General features: G+C 41.9%; 1 protein-coding gene across 1 annotated transcript in view; it reads right to left on the bottom strand.

Annotated features, from left to right (window-relative positions):
- Positions 1-19,303, bottom strand: part of rxfp1 (relaxin family peptide receptor 1) — a 141,386-nt gene that overhangs the window by 37,203 nt on the left and 84,880 nt on the right. The window contains exons 5-13 of the mRNA XM_061973957.1: positions 17,911-17,982; positions 10,945-11,016; positions 7,234-7,305; positions 7,045-7,116; positions 6,892-6,960; positions 6,749-6,820; positions 1,809-1,880; positions 1,448-1,519; positions 178-249 (exon numbers count right to left, since the gene is read on the bottom strand). Of these exons, the coding sequence (XP_061829941.1) occupies positions 178-249; positions 1,448-1,519; positions 1,809-1,880; positions 6,749-6,820; positions 6,892-6,960; positions 7,045-7,116; positions 7,234-7,305; positions 10,945-11,016; positions 17,911-17,982 (645 nt within the window). The remainder of the gene's footprint in view (positions 1-177; positions 250-1,447; positions 1,520-1,808; positions 1,881-6,748; positions 6,821-6,891; positions 6,961-7,044; positions 7,117-7,233; positions 7,306-10,944; positions 11,017-17,910; positions 17,983-19,303) is intronic.

Below are 19,303 nucleotides of genomic sequence, written 5' to 3' on the forward strand. Positions count from 1 at the left end.
CAGCCTTTGGCTAAAACCTGACATTTACATATGTGTTCAATAATGTGTGCGGTCCTTACAGTACTTCTATACGCACAGCACATATTTCCACTTCCTCATGACAGCATATCTACAATAGTGTTAGGAATAAGCAAAGCCTATACAACTGAGATATGGTAAGTGTGCGTGTGCACTCACAATGACTTCAGCCTGTGCAGTTTGTCAAAGTGATCCACTTGAAGCTCCACAATGGGATTGTAGGAAATGTTTCTGCAAAAGAAACACAAGTGAACATCAATTCATCATCATTCTCACACTCATTTCAGCACTCAGCCTCTGCGCTTCTTAGATACTCTATTTTTGTCCTATGTTCTTCACGCACAAAACACCACTGTGCTAACTTTAGGGGGCCCATCCATCCATTTTCTACCGCTTGTCCCTTTTGGGGACGCGGGGGGTGCTGGAGCCTATATATATATATATATATATATATATATATATATATATATATATATATATATATATATATATATATATATATATATATAAAAGAAATACTTGAATTTCAGTGTTCATTTATTTACACATATACACACACAACACTCATCTACTCATTGTTGAGTTAAGAGTTGAATTGTCCATCCTTGTTCTATTCTCTGTCACTATCTTTCTAACCATGCTGAACACCCTCTCTGATGATGCATTGCTGTGTGGCACGCACAAAAGTGCTTTCATCAAATGCACTAGATGGCAGTATTGTCCTGTTTAAGAGTGTCACAACATTGCTGTTTACGGCAGACGGACTGCTTTACTGTAGACGTTCTTTATATTGTGGGAAAGCGGACTCAGGTCCGCATGGAGCTGGAGGGGGCGTGGCCTACAGCTCCGCCTGAATTTCGGGAGATTTTCGGGAGAAAATTAGTCCCGGGAGGTTTTCGGGAGAGGCGCTGAATTTCGTGAGTCTCCCGGAAAATCCGGGAGGGTTGGCAAGTATGGTTTACATTTTCACACTATTTTATTACACTTTATTAAGCATTTCTTATTTTCAAGAACTTATTGTTACGTGGTCAATGTGATTTTACCGTTTTGTTGACATTTGTTTTCCATGCTCGTGTTGACATGTCCTTGTCTTTCGACCTTGTTTGTGTGCTAATATTAGAGGAATTTTGTACGTCATTTTAAATCATGCAAGTGAGTAATAACCTGGGACTAATCCAAATTCAAGAGCGTGTTTAATCTGATTAAAAATGTAAATCATTTGACAGCACTAATCTTCCTATTTTATACAAACATGTATGTTTTCATTAGCCTTTTTACAAAATAAAATACAATATATAAAACTACTAAATTGTCTCCTTATTTATTTTTCAGTAAGTGTCCCTGTTTGGACAACCTCATGCGAACAGTGAGTTTATTTGTGTAACAACTAAGTTGTATAGTAGTGATAATAATAATAAGAACAACTCACAGTTGAAGCAAATCCCCCAGCAGGACAAAAAGATTAGGAGGAATCTTCATCAGTCTGTTGCTGGAAAGATCTCTGTGTGTGTTTGGAGACAATCCCATGTCAGTTCAGAAACAAATACACAAAGGCACACACACACACACACACACACACACACACACACACACACACACACACACACACACACACACACACACACACACACACACACACACACACACACACACACACACACACACACACACACACACACGCACACACACACACACACATTGTCATCTACAGTTATTATTATTCTCTTCATCACTGCAGGAGAACAGAGATTGAGGCTCAACAAGAGGAGACAATCTGCATATTTACTTACAGCTCTCCAAGCTTTTGGAGGACGGCGAAGGCTTGCTCTTGAATGTGACTGATCTTGTTGCGCTGCAGAACCCTGGAAATATTTATTTTCAAAAACATCCATGCATACATGCAGTAAGACAGTAATATTCCCCGTGCAATAAATAAAAAACCCCGTTTCCATATGAGTTGGGAAATTGTGTTAGATGTAAATATAAACGGAATACAATGATTTGCAAATCCTTTTCAAGCCATATTCAGTTGAATATGCTACAAAGACAACATATTTGATGTTCAAACTCAAACTTTTTTTTTTTTTTTTGCAAATAATAAATAACTTAGAATTTCATGGCTGCAACACGTGCCAAAGTAGTTGGGAAAGGGCATGTTCACCACTGTGTTACATGGCCTTTCCTTTTAACAACACTCAGTAAAGGTTTGGGAACTGAGGAGACACATTTTTGAAGCTTCTCAGGTGGAATTCTTTCCCATTCTTGCTTGATGTACAGCTTAAGTTGTTCAACAGTCCGGGGGTCTCCGTTGTGATATTTTAGGCTTCATAATGCACCACACATTTTCAATGGGAGACAGGTCTGGACTACAGGCAGGCCAGTCTAGTACCCGCACTCTTTTACTATGAAGCCACGTTGATGTAACACGCGGCTTGGCATTGTCTTGCTGATATAAGCAGGGGCGTCCATGGTAACGTTGCTTGGATGGCAACATATGTTGCTCCAAAAGCTGTATGTACCTTTCAGCATTAATGGCACCTTCACAGATGTGTAAGTTACCCATGTCTTGGCCACTAATACACCCCCATACCATCACACATGCTGCCTTTTACACTTTGCGCCTAGAACAATCCGGATGATTCTTTTCCTCTTTGGTCCGGAGGACACGACGTCCACAGTTTCCAAAAACAATTTGAAATGTAGACTCGTCAGACCACAGAACACTTTTCCACTTTGTATCAGTCCATCTTAGATGAGCTCAGGCCCAGCGAAGCCGACGGCGTTTCTGGGTGTTGTTGATAAACGGTTTTCGCTTTGCATAGGAGAGTTTTAACTTGCACTTACAGATGTAGCGACCAACTGTAGTTACTGACAGTGGGTTTCTGAAGTGTTCCTGAGCCCATGTGGTGATATCCTTTACACACTGATGTCGCTTGTTGATGCAGTACAGCCTGAGGGATGGAAGGTCACGGGCTTAGCTGCTTACGTGCAGTGATTTCTCCACATTCTCTGAACCCTTTGATGATATTACGGAGCGTAGATGGTGAAATCCCTAAATTCCTTGCAATAGCTGCTTGAGAAAGGTTTTTCTTAAACTGTTCAACAATTTGCTCAGGCATTTGTTGACAAAGTGGTGACCCTCGCCCCATCCTTGTTTGTGAATGACTGAGCATTTCATGGAATCTACTTTTATACCCAATCATGGCACCCACCTGTTCCCAATTAGCCTGTTCACCTGTGGGATGTTCCAAATAAGTCTTTGATGAGCATTCCTCAACTTTATCAGTATTTATTGCCACCTTTCCCAACTTCTTTGTCACGTGTTGCTGCCATCAAATTCTAAAGTTAATGATTATTTGCGAAAAAAAAAAAATGTTTATGAGTTTGAACATCAAATATGTTGTCTTTGTAGCATATTCAACTGAATATGGCTTGAAAAGGATTTGCAAATCATTGTATTCTGTTTATATTTACATCTAACACAATTTCCCAACTCATATGGAAACAGGGTTTGTATTATCAATATAGCCTACTGAATTTAATTTTTAACATTTTCTGCTGGATTAAAAAAAAAAAAAAAAAAATAATAATGGATTGGATTTTGTCTATTGTTAGATACTCAAAGCGCTCACAGAGAAGTGAGACGCCACCATTCATTCACACCTGGTGGTGGTAAGCTACATTTGTAGCCACAGCTGCCCTGGGGTAGACTGACAGAAGCAAGGCTGCCAGTTTGCCCCTCCGACCACCACCACCTATCATTCATTCATCATTGTGAGCGGCACCGGGGGGCGAGGGTGAAGTGTCCTGCCCAAGGACACAACGGCAGTGATTTGGATGTCAAGAGGCGGGGCGTGAACCTGCAACCCTCGGGTTTCTGGCACGGCCGCTCTACCCACTATGCCATGCCGCCCCCTTAATGAAATAGGTTGTAAAAGCATATTTTTTTACAGCTAAATGTGTATATGTCATTTATAGACACATGCACATTGCCCCCCCCCAGACAAATTGTTTTCTCTCAATATGGCGCCTGAGTCAAAATATTTGCCCAGCTTATGCTCCAGAACAGGGGTTGGCAACCCGCGGCTCCGGAGCCGCATGCGGCTCTCTGATCACTCTGTTGCGGCTCAGCTGCATACTTGCCGACCCCCCCGATTTTCCCGGGAGACTTCTTGATTTCAGTGCCTCTTGCAGAAAACTCCCGGGATTAATATTCTCCGATTTTCACCCTTACAATAATAATAAGGGCGTGCCATGATGGTACAGCATTTGGCGCCCTCTACAATCTGTATAAACAGCGTGCCAGCCCAGCCTCTTGTTATATGAATCTTCTGCTTGCACACGTAAGTGACTGCAAGGCATACTTGGTCAACAGCCACACAGGTTACACTGACGGTGGCCATATAAAACAACTTTAACACTCTTACTAATAATGCGCCACACTTTGAACCAAAACTAAACAAGAATGACAAACACATTTCGGGAGAACATCTGCACCTTAACACAACATAAACACAACAGAACAAATACCCAGAATCCCATGCAGCCCTGACTCTTCCGGGCTAAATTATACACCCCTGATACCACCAAACCCCGCCACCTCACACATCAACCCCCCGCCCCCCTGTGCGTCGGTTGAGGTGGGCGGGGTTTGGTAGCGGGGGTGTATAATGTAGCCCGGAAGAGTTAGGGCTGCATGGGATTCTGGGTATTTGTTCTGTTGTGTTTATGTTGTGTTACGGTGCAGATGTTCTCCCGAAATGTGTTTGTCATTCTTGTTTGGTGTGGGTTCACAGTGTGGCGCATTATTAGTAAGAGTGTTACAAAGTTTTTTATACCACCACCGTCAGTGTAACCTGTGTGGCTGTTGACCACACAGGTCTACTTGCTTCGTGAGCAAGTAGAAGCCCCATACAACGTGTGGCCGGGCCGGCACGCTGGTTGTAGTGGGCGCTGGATGCTGTACCATCACGGCACGTTCGAGAGAATACTTGCCCTGAAATTCGTAGTTTGCCGGAAAAATCGGGAGGGTTGACAAGTATGACGCTGTCAAGTGCCATTCATATAAAACCTGCGTGTCGCACTAACATTCAATTTTCATCTTAAAGGGGAACATTATCACCAGACCTATGTAAGCGTCAATATATACCTTGATGTTGCAGAAAAAAGACCATATATTTTTTTAACCGATTTCCCAACTCTAAATGGGTGAATTTTGGCGAATTAAACGCCTTTCTATTATTCGCTCTCGGGAAGCAATCCGCCATTTTCTCAAACACCGAGTCAAATCAGCTCTGTTATTTTCCATTTTTTCGACTGTTTTCCGTACCTTGGAGACATCATGCCTCGTCGGTGTGTTGTCGGAGGGTGTAACAACACCAACAGGGACGGATTCAAGTTGCACCAGTGGCCCAAAGATGCCAAAGTGGCAAGAAATTGGACGTTTGTTCCGCACACTTTACCCACGAAAGCTATGCTACGACAGAGATGGCAAGAATGTGTGGATATCCTGCGACACTCAAAGCAGATGCATTTACAACCATAAAGTCAAAGAAATCTGCCGCCAGACCCCCATTGAATCTGCCGGAGTGTGTGAGCAATTCAGGGACAAAGGACCTCGGTAGCACGGCAAGCAATGGCGGCAGTTTGTTCCCGCAGACGAGCGAGCTAAACCCCCTGGATGTCTTGGCTCACACCGTCCCTTATGCCACCGAAGATGATCAAGAGAAGAATATCGACCCTAGCTTCCCTGGCCTGCTGACATCAACTCCAAAACTGGACAGATCAGCTTTCAGGAAAAGAGCGCGGATGAGGGTATGTCTACAGAATATATTAATTGATGAAAACTGGGCTGTCTGCACTCTCAAAGTGCATGTTGTTGCCAAATGTATTTCATATGCTGTAAACCTAGTTCATAGTTGTTAGTTTCCTTTAATGCCAAACAAACACATACCAATCGTTGGTTAGAAGGCGATCGCCGAATTCGTCCTCGCTTTCTCCCGTCGTGTCGTTTTCGTGGGTTTCGCTTGCATATGGTTCAAACCGATATGGCTCAATAGCTTCAGTTTCTTCTTCAATTTGGTTTTGGCTACCTGCCTCCACACTACAACCATCCGTTTCAATACATGCGTAATCTGTTGAATCGCTTAAGCCGCTGAAATCCGAGTCTGAATCCGAGCTAATGTCGCTATAGCTTGCTGTTCTATGCGCCATGTTTGTTTGTGTTGGCTTCACTATGTGACGTCACAGGAAAATGGACGGGTGTATATAACGATGGTTAAAATCAGGCACTTTGAAGCTTTTTTTAGGGATATTGCGTGATGGGTAAAATTTTGAAAAAAACTTTGAAAAATATAATAAACCACTGGGAACTGATTTTTAATGGTTTTAACCCTTCTGAAATTGTGATAATGTTCCCCTTTAAGGTGTGGGCCGCGTATCTGAGACCCTTGGTTTATACATAGCACAAAGCAAAAAAAAACGTATTTTATTTTAAATTTCTAAAGATTTTTGTGGCTCCCATTGTTTTCTTTAATTTGTGAAACTGCTCAAAATGGCTCTTTGACTGATAAATGTTGCCGACCCGTGCTCTAAATTCGTCTGATTTCCTGTGGATCTCACCCACAGTGCGGCTAATATCGCATTGTTTAGAACACATCGACAACGGAGGCTCCACACTTAAGTTGTCAAGCAAACGCAGCTTAATCCGAGACTTGAAGTGCTTACGTACAGAACTGTCAGCATGCTGCACGAGTAGAAAGAGGCGTCGTCAAGCCTCTCGATAAGATTCCCCTCCATGTCCCTGCAAAGACAGGCGGGACAAAAGCCATTAAGGAAGGCGAGCGAGGCCACCCATTGACGACTCGCACTTACAGCCAGTTCAGCCTGGGCATTTCTTGACAGACGTCTTCCAGCCTCGTCAAAGAGTTGTTCAACAAAGCCCTGTCGATCACGGCGGACAAAAGACAAAACAAATGAGTCCATTCAGACCGACAAAAGTGACAGAGACGTGGGAGACAAACTCACAACAAGACCAGCGAGTTGAGGCCAGAAAAGGCCTTGGAGGAGACTTGATGGATGTTGTTGTTCTCTAAGATCCTGACACAAAAGCAAAAACACACTTTCACTTGCACTGATTGCACCTCATGGCTGCAACTCAGGACAAATACTAAGCAGCGATGAAGAAAAAACGCAGAGAATGGAGAAAAAACATACAACCACTCCAGCTTGTGCAGGTCCCTGAACACACCGGGCTTCAGCAGGGAAATCTTGTTGTGGTTCAAATATCTGTTGGAGAGAAAACATTTTTTTTAACTCATGGGAACTTTTTTTCAATCTGATTTAATAGAAAACTAAATGAACCGAGTAGATAAACAACATAAAAAACATCCACATGTCACCCATCAATGGCGATGGATGTCATTACTATGGCCTTCATGGGTGTAAAACACTTCTCATATATTTGCATTTTTAATGTTTGTTTAATCATGTTTACTAATTATATATATATATACATATAGAGTTTTTTGTGTTAGATGTAAATATAAACAGAATACAATGATTTGCAAATCCTTTTCAAGCCATATTCAGTTGAATATGCTACAAAGACAACATATTTGATGTTCAAACTCATAAACTTTTTTTTTTTTTTGCAAATAATCATTAACTTTAGAATTTGATGGCAGCAACACGTGACAAAGAAGTTGGGAAAGGTGGCAATAAATACTGATAAAGTTGAGGAATGCTCATCAAACACTTATTTGGAACATCCCACAGGTGTGCAGGCTAATTGGGAACAGGTGGGTGCCATGATTGGGTATAAAAGTAGATTCCATGAAATGCTCAGTCATTCACAAACAAGGACGGGGCGAGGGTCACCACTTTGTCAACAAATGCCTGAGCAAATTGTTGAACAGTTTGAGAAAAACCTTTCTCAACCAGCTATTGCAAGGAATTTAGGGATTTCACCATCTACGCTCCGTAATATCATCAAAGGGTTCAGAGAATGTGGAGAAATCACTGCACGTAAGCAGCTAAGCCCGTGACCTTCCATCCCTCAGACTGTACTGCATCAACAAGTGACATCGGTGTGTAAAGGATATCACCACATGGGCTCAGGAACACTTCAGAAACCCACTGTCAGTAACTCCAGTTGGTCGCTACATCTGTAAGTGCAAGTTAAAACTCTCCTATGCAAGGCGAAAACCGTTTATCAACAACACCCAGAAACGCCGTCGGCTTCGCTGGGCCTGAGCTCATCTAAGATGGACTGATACAAAGTGGAAAAGTGTTCTGTGGTCTGACGAGTCCACATTTCAAATTGTTTTTGGAAACTGTGGACGTTGTGTCCTCCGGACCAAAGAGGAAAAGAACCATCCGGATTGTTATAGGGTGAAAGTGTAAAAGGCAGCATGTGTGATGGTATGGGGGTGTATTAGTGCTCAAGACATGGGTAACTTACACATCTGTGAAGGCACCATTAATGCTGAAAGGTACATACAGCTTTTGGAGCAACATATGTTGCCATCCAAGCAACGTTACCATGGACGCCCCTGCTTATTTCAGCAAGACAATGCCAGGCCACGTGTAACATCAACGTGGCTTCATAGTAAAAGAGTGCGGGTACTAGACTGGCCTGCCTGTAGTCCAGACCTGTCTCCCATTGAAAATGTGTGGCGCATTATGAAGCCTAAAATATCAGAAGGGAGACCCCCGGACTGTTGAACAACTTAAGCTGTACATCAAGCAAGAATGGGAAAGAATTCCACCTGAGAAGCTTCAAAAATGTGTCAGATGAAACAAAAATGGAGCTGTTTGGCCACAATACCCAGCAATATGTTAGGAAGAGAAGAGGTGAGGTCTTTAATCCCAGGAACACCATTCTTACTGTCAAGCATGGTGGTGGTAGTATTATGCTCTGGGGCTGTTTTGTTGCCAATGGAACTGCTGCTTTAAATGGGACAATGAAAAAGGAGGATAAGCTCCAAATTGTTCAGGACAAACTAAAATCATCAGCCCGGAGGTTGGGTCTTGGGCGCAGTTGGTTGTTCCAACAGGACAATGACCCCAAACCCATGTCAAACGTGGTGAAGGAATGGCTAAATCAGGCTAAAATTAAGGTTTTAGAATGGCCTTCCCAAAGTCCTGACTTAAAGGTGTGGACAATGCTGAAGAAACAAGTCCATGTCAGAAAAGCAACACATTTAGCTGAACTGCAGCAATTTAGTGGTCAAGTGGTCAAGCAGAAGCTTGTGGATGGCTACCAAAAGCGCCTTATTGCAGGTCAACTTGCCAAGGGACATGTAAGCAAATATGAACATTGCTGTATGTATACTTTTCACCCTCACATTTTCAGTAGAGCCATAATAAATTCATAAAAGAAGCAAACTTCATGAATGTTTTTTGTGAGCAACAAGTATGTGCTCCAATCACTACATCACAAACAAATAAGAGTTGTAGAAATGATTGGAAACTCAAGACTAGGGATGATGTTTGATAAGAAATTATCGAGTTCGAGCCTATTATCGAATCCTCTTATCGATTCTCTTATCGTATCCAGATAGGTTGTTGTATATGGAAAAACCCCACAATATTTGGTTTAACAAAAGCTCACTTTTATTTTATAAGAAAACAAAATAAAATAAATAAATAAATAAATATTGACTGTTACCCCCCTAAAAAAAATTAAAAAAAATATATATATACATATATATATATATATATATATATATATATATATATATATATATATATAGACTGTTGTTACCCAAAGTATATTAAGTGAGATTTTTCAGCAAAACAAATATATACAGTAAGACAAAAACAACCTGTCTCTGTGATCACTATAGGTGTATAAATAATAATACAGTGTTAAATAAAATCAGTCCATTGGGCACAAAACTGAAAATAATACAGCTCTCCAAAAAGTGCACTTCTACTGCTATTGGAACCTACTAACTACACACACAGGCAGACAGCTAACAAACAACCCAAGACGTCCAAAGCAGATTAATCCATTTAGCCTCTTTATTGTTGTTGATCTTACTTTGTCTTTTCCTATCTTTACTTTTGTCTTGCACTGGACTGTTATTTTTTATTATTATTATTTTTACTGAAATATACACAATGACAAATGTATAAGCTATGTGATTTAATTAACATACTGAAATGCAATACACAATATGTAAATATTAGCTTCACACAAATATACAGTACTATCATCAAACAAATACTTCTGAGTGTTGAAACTATTTCGATGGTAGAAATATATATAGTCCTTAAAACATCCATTGAAACATCTTAGTTTTAAATGGAACCACTTTCCACCTTAATATTGAGTTACATAAACAAGTTAAACAGTTTACTTACAGACTTATCTTTTCCAAGGCTTGTAAGAGCTAACACAACTTGTCTACTTCTCAATTGTCTCATGAACTGAACTGACATCGTCAACCAAACTATTGACGTGTAGTATTTTCATATCGCCACAAGGTGTCAGTAAGAGTCTACAATCAAATGGGCATAACATTGCCCATTTGGGATTCGTTCCCAGGGATTCGAATAAAGAACCAACTCTTTTTCTTTACTATAGTGGTCTCGATTACGGGTACCGGTTCTCAAAAAGGAATTCGAGTCCAAGGGTTTTTTTCTTACCGAACAACCGGGAAAACCGGTTTCGAGCATCATCCCTTCTCAAGACAGCCAAGACATGATGCTCTTTACAAGTGTATGTCAACCTTTGACCTCAACTGTATATATACATTTAGTTGACAGCAAAACGTCTATAAAAAATCTTCAGTAGCCATATTGATGTTTGCCTTCTCACTGAGAACTCAAAGAAGGAGGAATGGCCTCAAGGTCGCAGAACAGCAATATAGATGCAAATTACATTGTGAGGATGTCAAATGTATTGTAATGCAGACTTACAGCCTTGTGAGATTATACAGTCCTCTGAATGCACCTGGACTCACTTCTGCAATCCTGTTGTGCTGCAGGTATCTACGCAAAAACATGAAATCATTTGGAAAAAGAGATATTAGCATGAAACAAATACAAAAGTTCATAATTATTGGTACTTAAACTGCCCATAGGAACTTTAATCAAGATCTGTTATTTTTAGCGAGTACCGTATTTTCCGGACCATAGGGCGGACCGGGTGAGCATACTTGCCAACCCTACCGAATTTTCCGGGAGACTCCCGAATTTCAGTGCCTCTCCCGAAAATCTCCCGGGACAACCATTCTCCCAAATTTCTCCCGATTTCCAGCCAGACTTAAGGCACGCCCCCTCCAGGTCCGTGCGGACTCGAGTGAGGACAGCCTGTCACGTCCGTTTGGCCAACCAAAAAGTAACCACAGAACACTATAGTGTTCTGTGGTTACTTTTTGGTTGGCCAACGGTTTACATTGTATTGCCACCCTGACTGCAAGTGTGGGAATCTTTTTTTTTTATTTTTTATTTTTCAAAACCTTTATTTATAACATTCAACATTTACCGGAAAAGGGTGTAATAAGTTTAAAGAGACTGGAGGAGATGCGGATGAAGAGACAGGGCTGCAGTTTGAAGAGACTGGAGGAGATGCGGATGAAGAGACAGGACTGCAGAGTATAAAGAGACTGGAGGAGATGCGGATGAAGAGACAGGGCTGCAGTTTGAAGAGACTGGAGGAGATGCGGATGAAGAGACAGGGCTGCGGAGCAGTGTGTTGGCTGAATGAGCAGGTATGGGACACCTCGTCTCCTTGGACGTATCCTCGCTCATCCATGTGGACTGGACACTGGCTAAGGGTGGATTTGGCTCTCTTGGTTGCTTTGTTGGGTCTGCTCCTGTCTCTGGCCATGCTCCTCCCACCCCAGCAGACGATGGCGTGGAACACCGCAGAGGCCACCACCGTGTATATGTTGTTGTTGTTGTTTTACTTTTGTGGCTGTATGTAGAAGTGTCTGGTTGCATCAACTCTGCTCTTTTAATGTCTTTAATGGCCTTTGTGTTCTTTGATGTTTCCCTCTTACACACATGTTTGTGTGTGCTATGGCTATGAGGTTTTTTTTCCCCTTGGCCTCAGTCTGGACCCCCTCTCCAGGGGCCCAGGCTTAGACTGAAATTTGTGTTTGAATTTTTTCCTCACCCCCGCCCAAGCTTTGAACGGGAAGTACAATGGCCGTTCCGTCTTCTAGCCGGCCATAGCGTTCCTACTCGAATGGATTTTCCATTCATCATTCCAGGCTACGTTTGTAAGTTTTACAATATAACTAAAACAATTATGACTTACTAAACCATCTCATGTGAGATGTCTGTAGGAGTGTTTTCATGCATTGTGAGCACTAGCTAATATGCTAACATGTTTACAATGGCATTCCGTTTGTCTTGTTTCAGTTTTGTAAATTCACCAAGACATCAGCGTGGAGTTATTGAGTCTGTTTAGCTGATTGGAGAGCTAACTTGTGCAGCTAGTGGGTCCATGACCATGACCTCTGTTTTGTTTGATCAGCCGTTTTACTGCAGATTTACAGACGTAATTAAGGTATTTAAATAACAGTTACAAAATATTTCTGAGTAAATAACTCATTTCACAACGTATATATCTGTGGCTTACAGTCCGGTGCAGCTAAAATAGGGAAAATATTTATTTTCTTCTAAAATTTAGTGGGTGCGGCTTATACACTAGTGCACTCTGTAGTAGGGAAAATACGGTACTGATCATTAGCGATTTAACACCTCTAAATTTGGTAATGAAAACCACAACTAACATGCATGTTGCAATCAAACAGCTGGTGTGTTATAAGTACAATACTTACAGCATAACGACTTTGTAGGATTCAACAAAAGACAAGACTGGCACATGCAACTTAATGGCAACGACTACTTCCTTACTACAACAGCACACCTATAATAATAATAATAATAATGGATTAGATTTTATGTCGCGCTTTTCTATTATTAGATACTCAAAGCGCTCACAGAAACAAACTAAAATGAATTAATACATGAAAATAAGAGACAGAAATCTGAGAAAACAATATACAAACCCCGTTTCCATATGAGTTGGGAAATTGTGTTAGATGTAAATATAAACGGAATACAATGATTTGCAAATCCTTTTCAAGCCATATTCAGTTGAATATGCTACAAAGACAACATATTTGATGTTCAAACTCATAAACTTTATTTTTTTTTGCAAATAATAATTAACTTAGAATTTCATGGCTGCGAAAGGTCAAATTCTTGAACGGGAGGAAATTGCCTCAGATTTTAATATTACAAATGTATAACAATGACTTTAATTAGCTTCACATCCTTTTGACAAAACAAATCCCCTCATTGATAACCTTGGACTGGCTCCCTTCTCGTAAACACCCGTTGATCATGGACTCTTTGACTTGTGCGCTCTTTTAATATGGACACTTAATCATTCTTCATCACTTTTGCAAAAGCTTGCTTGCTGATGCTCTCACTCCCACAATACTCTTGTGGGAGTGAGACCGACGCTGTAACATTTACCTCTGACTTCTTTGAACAAATGCTTGTGAAATCTTCCACAAGACCGAATCTCTGGTTGTTCAATAAAATAACGCTGGTAGAGTTGAACATATATCATTTTTAATCAACCTTATATTAGGGTTGTACGGTATACCAGTATTAATATAGTAGCGCCATACTAATTAATCATATTCCGTACTATACCGCCTCTAAAAAAGTACCGTCGTCGTCACTTCATGACATTGCTGGTTTTACGAGCAGAGGAGCATGTTGGGCAGCGCACACACACACAGAGTACTTACAAGCAGACACAGTGTGTAGACAGAAAAGGGAGAACGGACGCATTTTGGTGTAAAAAGTAAAGATAAAGGTGAAGTTATAACACTGAAACACCCTCAGGAAGAGCTGCTTTAAGACATGGCTAACATCCATCCACAGTGTTTAAGCTACTTCTAAATCACTAATTCTTGTCTCCATGGTGACAAATAAAGGATGTTTCTTACAAGTATCATTATCACTGCAGGACGAGGAATAGCTAAACATGCTTCACTACACACCGTAGGAGGATACAATAGCTCACCGCCGTCACAATGTAAACAAACGCCATGGGTGGATCCACACCTGACATCCACTGTAATGATACCAAGTAAAATATTGCATCGAGTCGATACTACTATGATTACATCGATATTTTTCATCATCACACAATCTTTTTTCATTTAAAAAATATATATATATATTATGTTAATAAAGTCATTAAATACGTCCCTGGACACATGAGGACTTTGAATATGACCAATGTATGATCCTGTAACTACTTGGTATCACATCCATACCTAAATGTGTGGTATCATCCAAAACTAATGTCAAGTATCAAAGAAGAGAAGAATAAGTGATTATTACATTTGAACAGAAGTGTAGATAGAACATGTTCAAACAGAAAGTAAGCAGATAAACAGTAAATGAACAAGTAGATTAAAAATAAATTTTCTACCGCTTGTCCTTAATAATGTGTGCAAAATAATAAAATGATAAATGTCAGCAGACTAATTAGGAGTCTTTGTTTGTTTACTTACTACTAAAAGACAAGTTGTCTAGTATGTTTACTATTTTATGTCAGGACTAAATGACAATAATAAACATATGTTTCATGTACCCTGAGATTTTTTGTTCAAATAAAGCCAATAATAACAATTAATCAAGTATCAAAAAGTACCGAAAAGTATCGAAATACATTTTGGCACCGGTATTCGGTACTATTCAGGAACGGCATAATTAGCAGTGATGCCAGTGAGCTACGGTGTGTAGTGAAGCATGTTTAGCTATTCTTCGTCCTCCAGTGATAATGATACTTGTAAGAAACTTACTTTATTTGTCGCCATGGAGGCCAGGATTAGTGATTTAGAAGTAGCTAAAACACTATGGATGGATGTTAGCCATATCTTAAAGCAGCTCTTCCTGAGGGTGTTTCAGTGTTATAACTTTATCTTTACTTTTTACACCAAAATGTGTCCTTTCTTCCTTTTCTGTCTACACACTGTGTCTGCTTGTAAGTACTCTGTGTGTGTGCGCTGCCCAACATGCTCATCTGCTCATAAAACCAGCAATGTCACCACGTGACGGCGGGGGCCCTGTACTTTTTATAGTCGGTATAGTACCGAATATGATTCATTCGTATTGCGGTACTATACTAATACCGGTATACCGCACCACCCTACTGGGATTTATGCGCTGCTATGCCATCACGGCCACACACACTCGAGGCCCTCACAAACAATCAGAAACCACAGAAATCCTTAACTTTAACAACCATTTTGCTGCAAAAATAAAGAGAATCGGGAGAGCCGGAGGTGTGGGGGCGCTCTTGTGCTGCTGAACGAGAGAGGTAGTCTTCCCCCCTGTGGAATAAATCTGCTTTGGCATATTTTTGCAGAATAGTCCTGTCTCATCACAATTATAACTTGCTCTTCCATACTTATGAGCACCATTAATGTACTCCTCGCAAATAGTCTTTATTTATTTATTTTTTTACTCCACAGCGATTCCCTTTTTACTTCCAGCCTAGTCTGTTGAGTTTTTGGGACTTATATTGAGTTAGTAAAATGTACAAAACTTGTCAAAAGGCAACAAAAGACAGAAAAAGCACTGAGCAGTGAGTGACTAGTAGTGTCACTCACGACACCTCCGCTCCGGACAGACTAAACTCCTCCAACCTCTGAGGACAAAGCTACAAACAATGGGAGACCGGGCTTTCTGCTCCGCCGCTCCAAGTCTGTAAAACGCTCTCCCTGACCACCTGAAGACACCACAGACTGTGGATGCTTTTAAAAAAGGCTTAAAACCCCCTTTTTTTTTTTTAGATATATGCATATAGTTTTAGGAAGCAGTGCCTTAGGAATCTGTGGTGGGCTCTCCTATTTTTGGTGCTGAGGTTGCTGAGGTAGTTAAAAAGCTCCTCGGTGGCAAGGCCCCGGGGGTAGATGAGATCCGCCTGGAGTTCCTTAAGGCTCTGGTTGCTGTGGGGCTGTCTTGGTTGACAAGACTCTGCAGCATCGCGTGGACATCGGGGGCGGTACCTCTGGATTGGCAGACCGGGGTGGTGGTTCCTCTCTTTAAGAAGGGGAACCGGAGGGTGTGTTCTAACTATCGTGGGATCACACTCCTCAGCCTTCCCGGTAAGGTCTATTCAGGTGTACTGGAGAGGAGGCTACGCCGGACAGTCGAACCTCAGATTCAGGAGGAACAGTGTGGTTTTCATCCTGGTCGTGGAACTGTGGACCAGCTCTATACTCTCGGCAGGGTCCTTGAGGGTGCATGGGACTTTGCCCAACCAGTCTACATGTGCTTTGTGGACTTGGAGAAGGCATATGACCGTGTCCCTCGGGAAGTCCTGTGGGGAGTGCTCAGAGAGTATGGGGTATCGGACTGTCTGATTGTGGCGGTCCGCTCCCTGTATGATCAGTGTCAGAGCTTGGTCCGCATTGCCGGCAGTAAGTCGGACTCGTTTCCAGTGAGGGTTGGACTCCGCCAAGGCTGCCCTTTGTCACCCATTCTGTTCATAACTTTTATGGACAGAATTTCTAGGTGCAGTCAAAGCGTTGAGGGGATCTGGTTTGGTGGCTGCAGGATTAGGTCTCTGCTTTTTGCAGATGATGTGGTCCTGATGGCTTCATCTGGCCAGGATCTTCAGCTCTCACTGGATCGGTTCGCAGACGAGTGTGAAGCGACTGGGATGAGAATCAGCACCTCCAAGTCCGAGTCCATGGTTCTCGCCCGGAAAAGGGTGGAGTGCCATCTCCGGGTTGGGGAGGAGGTCTTGCCCCAAGTGGAGGAGTTCAAGTACCTGGGAGTCTTGTTCACGAGTGAGGGAAGAGTGGATCGTGAGATCGACAGGCGGATCGGTGCGGCGTCTTCAGTAATGCGGACGCTGTATCGATCCGTTGTGGTGAAGAAGGAGCTGAGCCGGAAGGAAAAGCTCTCAATTTATCGGTCTATCTACGTTCCGATCCTCACCTATGGTCATGAGCTTTGGGTTATGACCGAAAGGACAAGATCACGGGTACAAGCGGCCCAAATGAGCTTCCTCCGCCGGGTGGCGGGGCTCTCCCTTAGAGATAGGGTGAGAAGCTCTGTCATCCAGGAGGAGCTCAAAGTAAAGCCGCTGCTCCTCCACATGGAGAGGAGCCAGATGAGGTGGTTCGGGCATCTGGTCAGGATGCCACCCGAACGCCTCCCTAGGGAGGTGTTTAGGGCACGTCCAACCGGTAGGAGGCCACGGGGAAGACCCAGGACACGCTGGGAAGACTATCTCTCCCGGCTGGCCTGGGAACGCCTTCGGGATCCCCCGGGAGGAGCTGGACGAAGTGGCTGGGGAGAGGGAAGTCTGGGCTTCCCTGCTTAGGCTGCTGCCCCCGCGATTCGACCTCAGATAAGCGGAATAAGATGGATGGATGGATGGATGGCATATAGTTTTAGCTATTTTTCTGTTCTAGTTTTTATTTTTTTTAATCTTTTTATTTTTTATTTTATTTTTTTTAATACACTGTAGCACTTTGAGGTTGTTTACTCAAAGTAAAGGGACTTATTATTTTTTTTACAAATAAAATGTATTATTATTATTATTATTATTATAGTGTGGTGCAATGTGCAGCAAGTGACCTGGAGGGATCTGCCTCCTCACGACAAGACTGCGCCCTGATTTTTGCTTGCAGGCGTAACACAAAATGAATGATTGAAGCGTTGGTACACAGACATGTTTGCACACGGAGGCACGTTTGTCCCCATCTAAAAGTTGGTCAATCGAAGAGTCTGTAAATGAAGAATCCACTGTAATCCAAATGATAATCAATACAAAGTGTGTGTGTGTGTGTGTGTACCGGATGAGAGTGTGTGTGTTATTGGAACAGCACTCACAGTTTTTGCAGACTCTGGTACATGAAGAAAGCGTCTGTTTTCAGTCGCTGGAGATGATTCCTCTGCAAGGACCTGGGATGGAGGCACACAATATCACACCACTGACTGGCCAGTCTACATGTCAACATACACACCACTGACTGGCCAGTCTACATGTCAACATACACACCACTGACTGGCCAGTCTACATGTCAACATACACACCACTGACTGGCCAGTCTACATGTCAACATACACACCACTGACTGGCCAGTCTACATGTCAACATACACACCACTGACTGGTCAGTCTACATGTCAACATACACACCACTGACTGGCCAGTCTACATGTCAACATACACACCACTGACTGGCCAGTCTACATGTCAACATACACACCACTGACTGGCCAGTCTACATGTCAACATACACACCACTGACTGGCCAGTCTACATGTCAACATACACACCACTGACTGGCCAGTCTACATGTCAATCACTAAACAGCACATCCAGGAGTCAATGCTGGATTCATTTGAACTATTTCTCAGGTGGCATGACTTTGTACCGTCAATCATGTAGTTATAATAACTTAAAGTGCAAAGACGACGAGGCGTCAATTACAAAACCCAAAATCATTGAAGTTGTCACGTTATGTAAATTGTAAATAAAAAGAGAATACAATCATTTGCAAATCCTTATCAGCTTATATTCAATTGACTGAAAAGACAAGATATTTAACATTCAACTGATAAACTTTGTTATTTTTTTGCAAATATTAGCTCATTTGGAATTTGATGCCTGCAACATGTTTAAAAAAAGCTGGCACGAGTTGAATATTCAGTTGAATATGCTACAAAGACAACATATTTGATGTTCAAACTCATAAACTTTTTTTTTTTTTTTTGCAAATAATCATTAACTTTAGAATTTGATGGCAGCAACACGTGACAAAGAAGTTGGGAAAGGTGGCAATAAATACTGATAAAGTTGAGGAATGCTCATCAAACACTTATTTGGAACATCCCACAGGTGAACAGGCTAATTGGGAACAGGTGGGTGCCATGATTGGGTATAAAAGCAGCATCCATGAAATGCTCAGTCATTCACAAACAATGACGGGGCGAGGGTCACCACTTTGTCAACAAATGCCTGAGCAAATTGTTTAAGAACAACATTTCTCAAGCAGCTATTGCAAGGAATTTAGGGATTTCACCATCTATGCTCCGTAAAATCATCAGAGGAATCAGAGAATGTGGAGAAATCACTGCACGTAAGCAGCTAAGCCTGTGACCTTCCATCCCTCAGGCTGTACTGCATCAACAAGCGACATCAGTGTGTAAAGGATATCACCACATGGGCTCAGGAACACTTCAGAAACCCACTGTCAGTAACTACAGTTGGTCGCTACATC

The sequence above is a fragment of the Nerophis lumbriciformis genome, linkage group LG22 (assembly GCF_033978685.3).
Source record: "Nerophis lumbriciformis linkage group LG22, RoL_Nlum_v2.1, whole genome shotgun sequence".
Taxonomy (NCBI): domain Eukaryota; kingdom Metazoa; phylum Chordata; class Actinopteri; order Syngnathiformes; family Syngnathidae; genus Nerophis; species Nerophis lumbriciformis.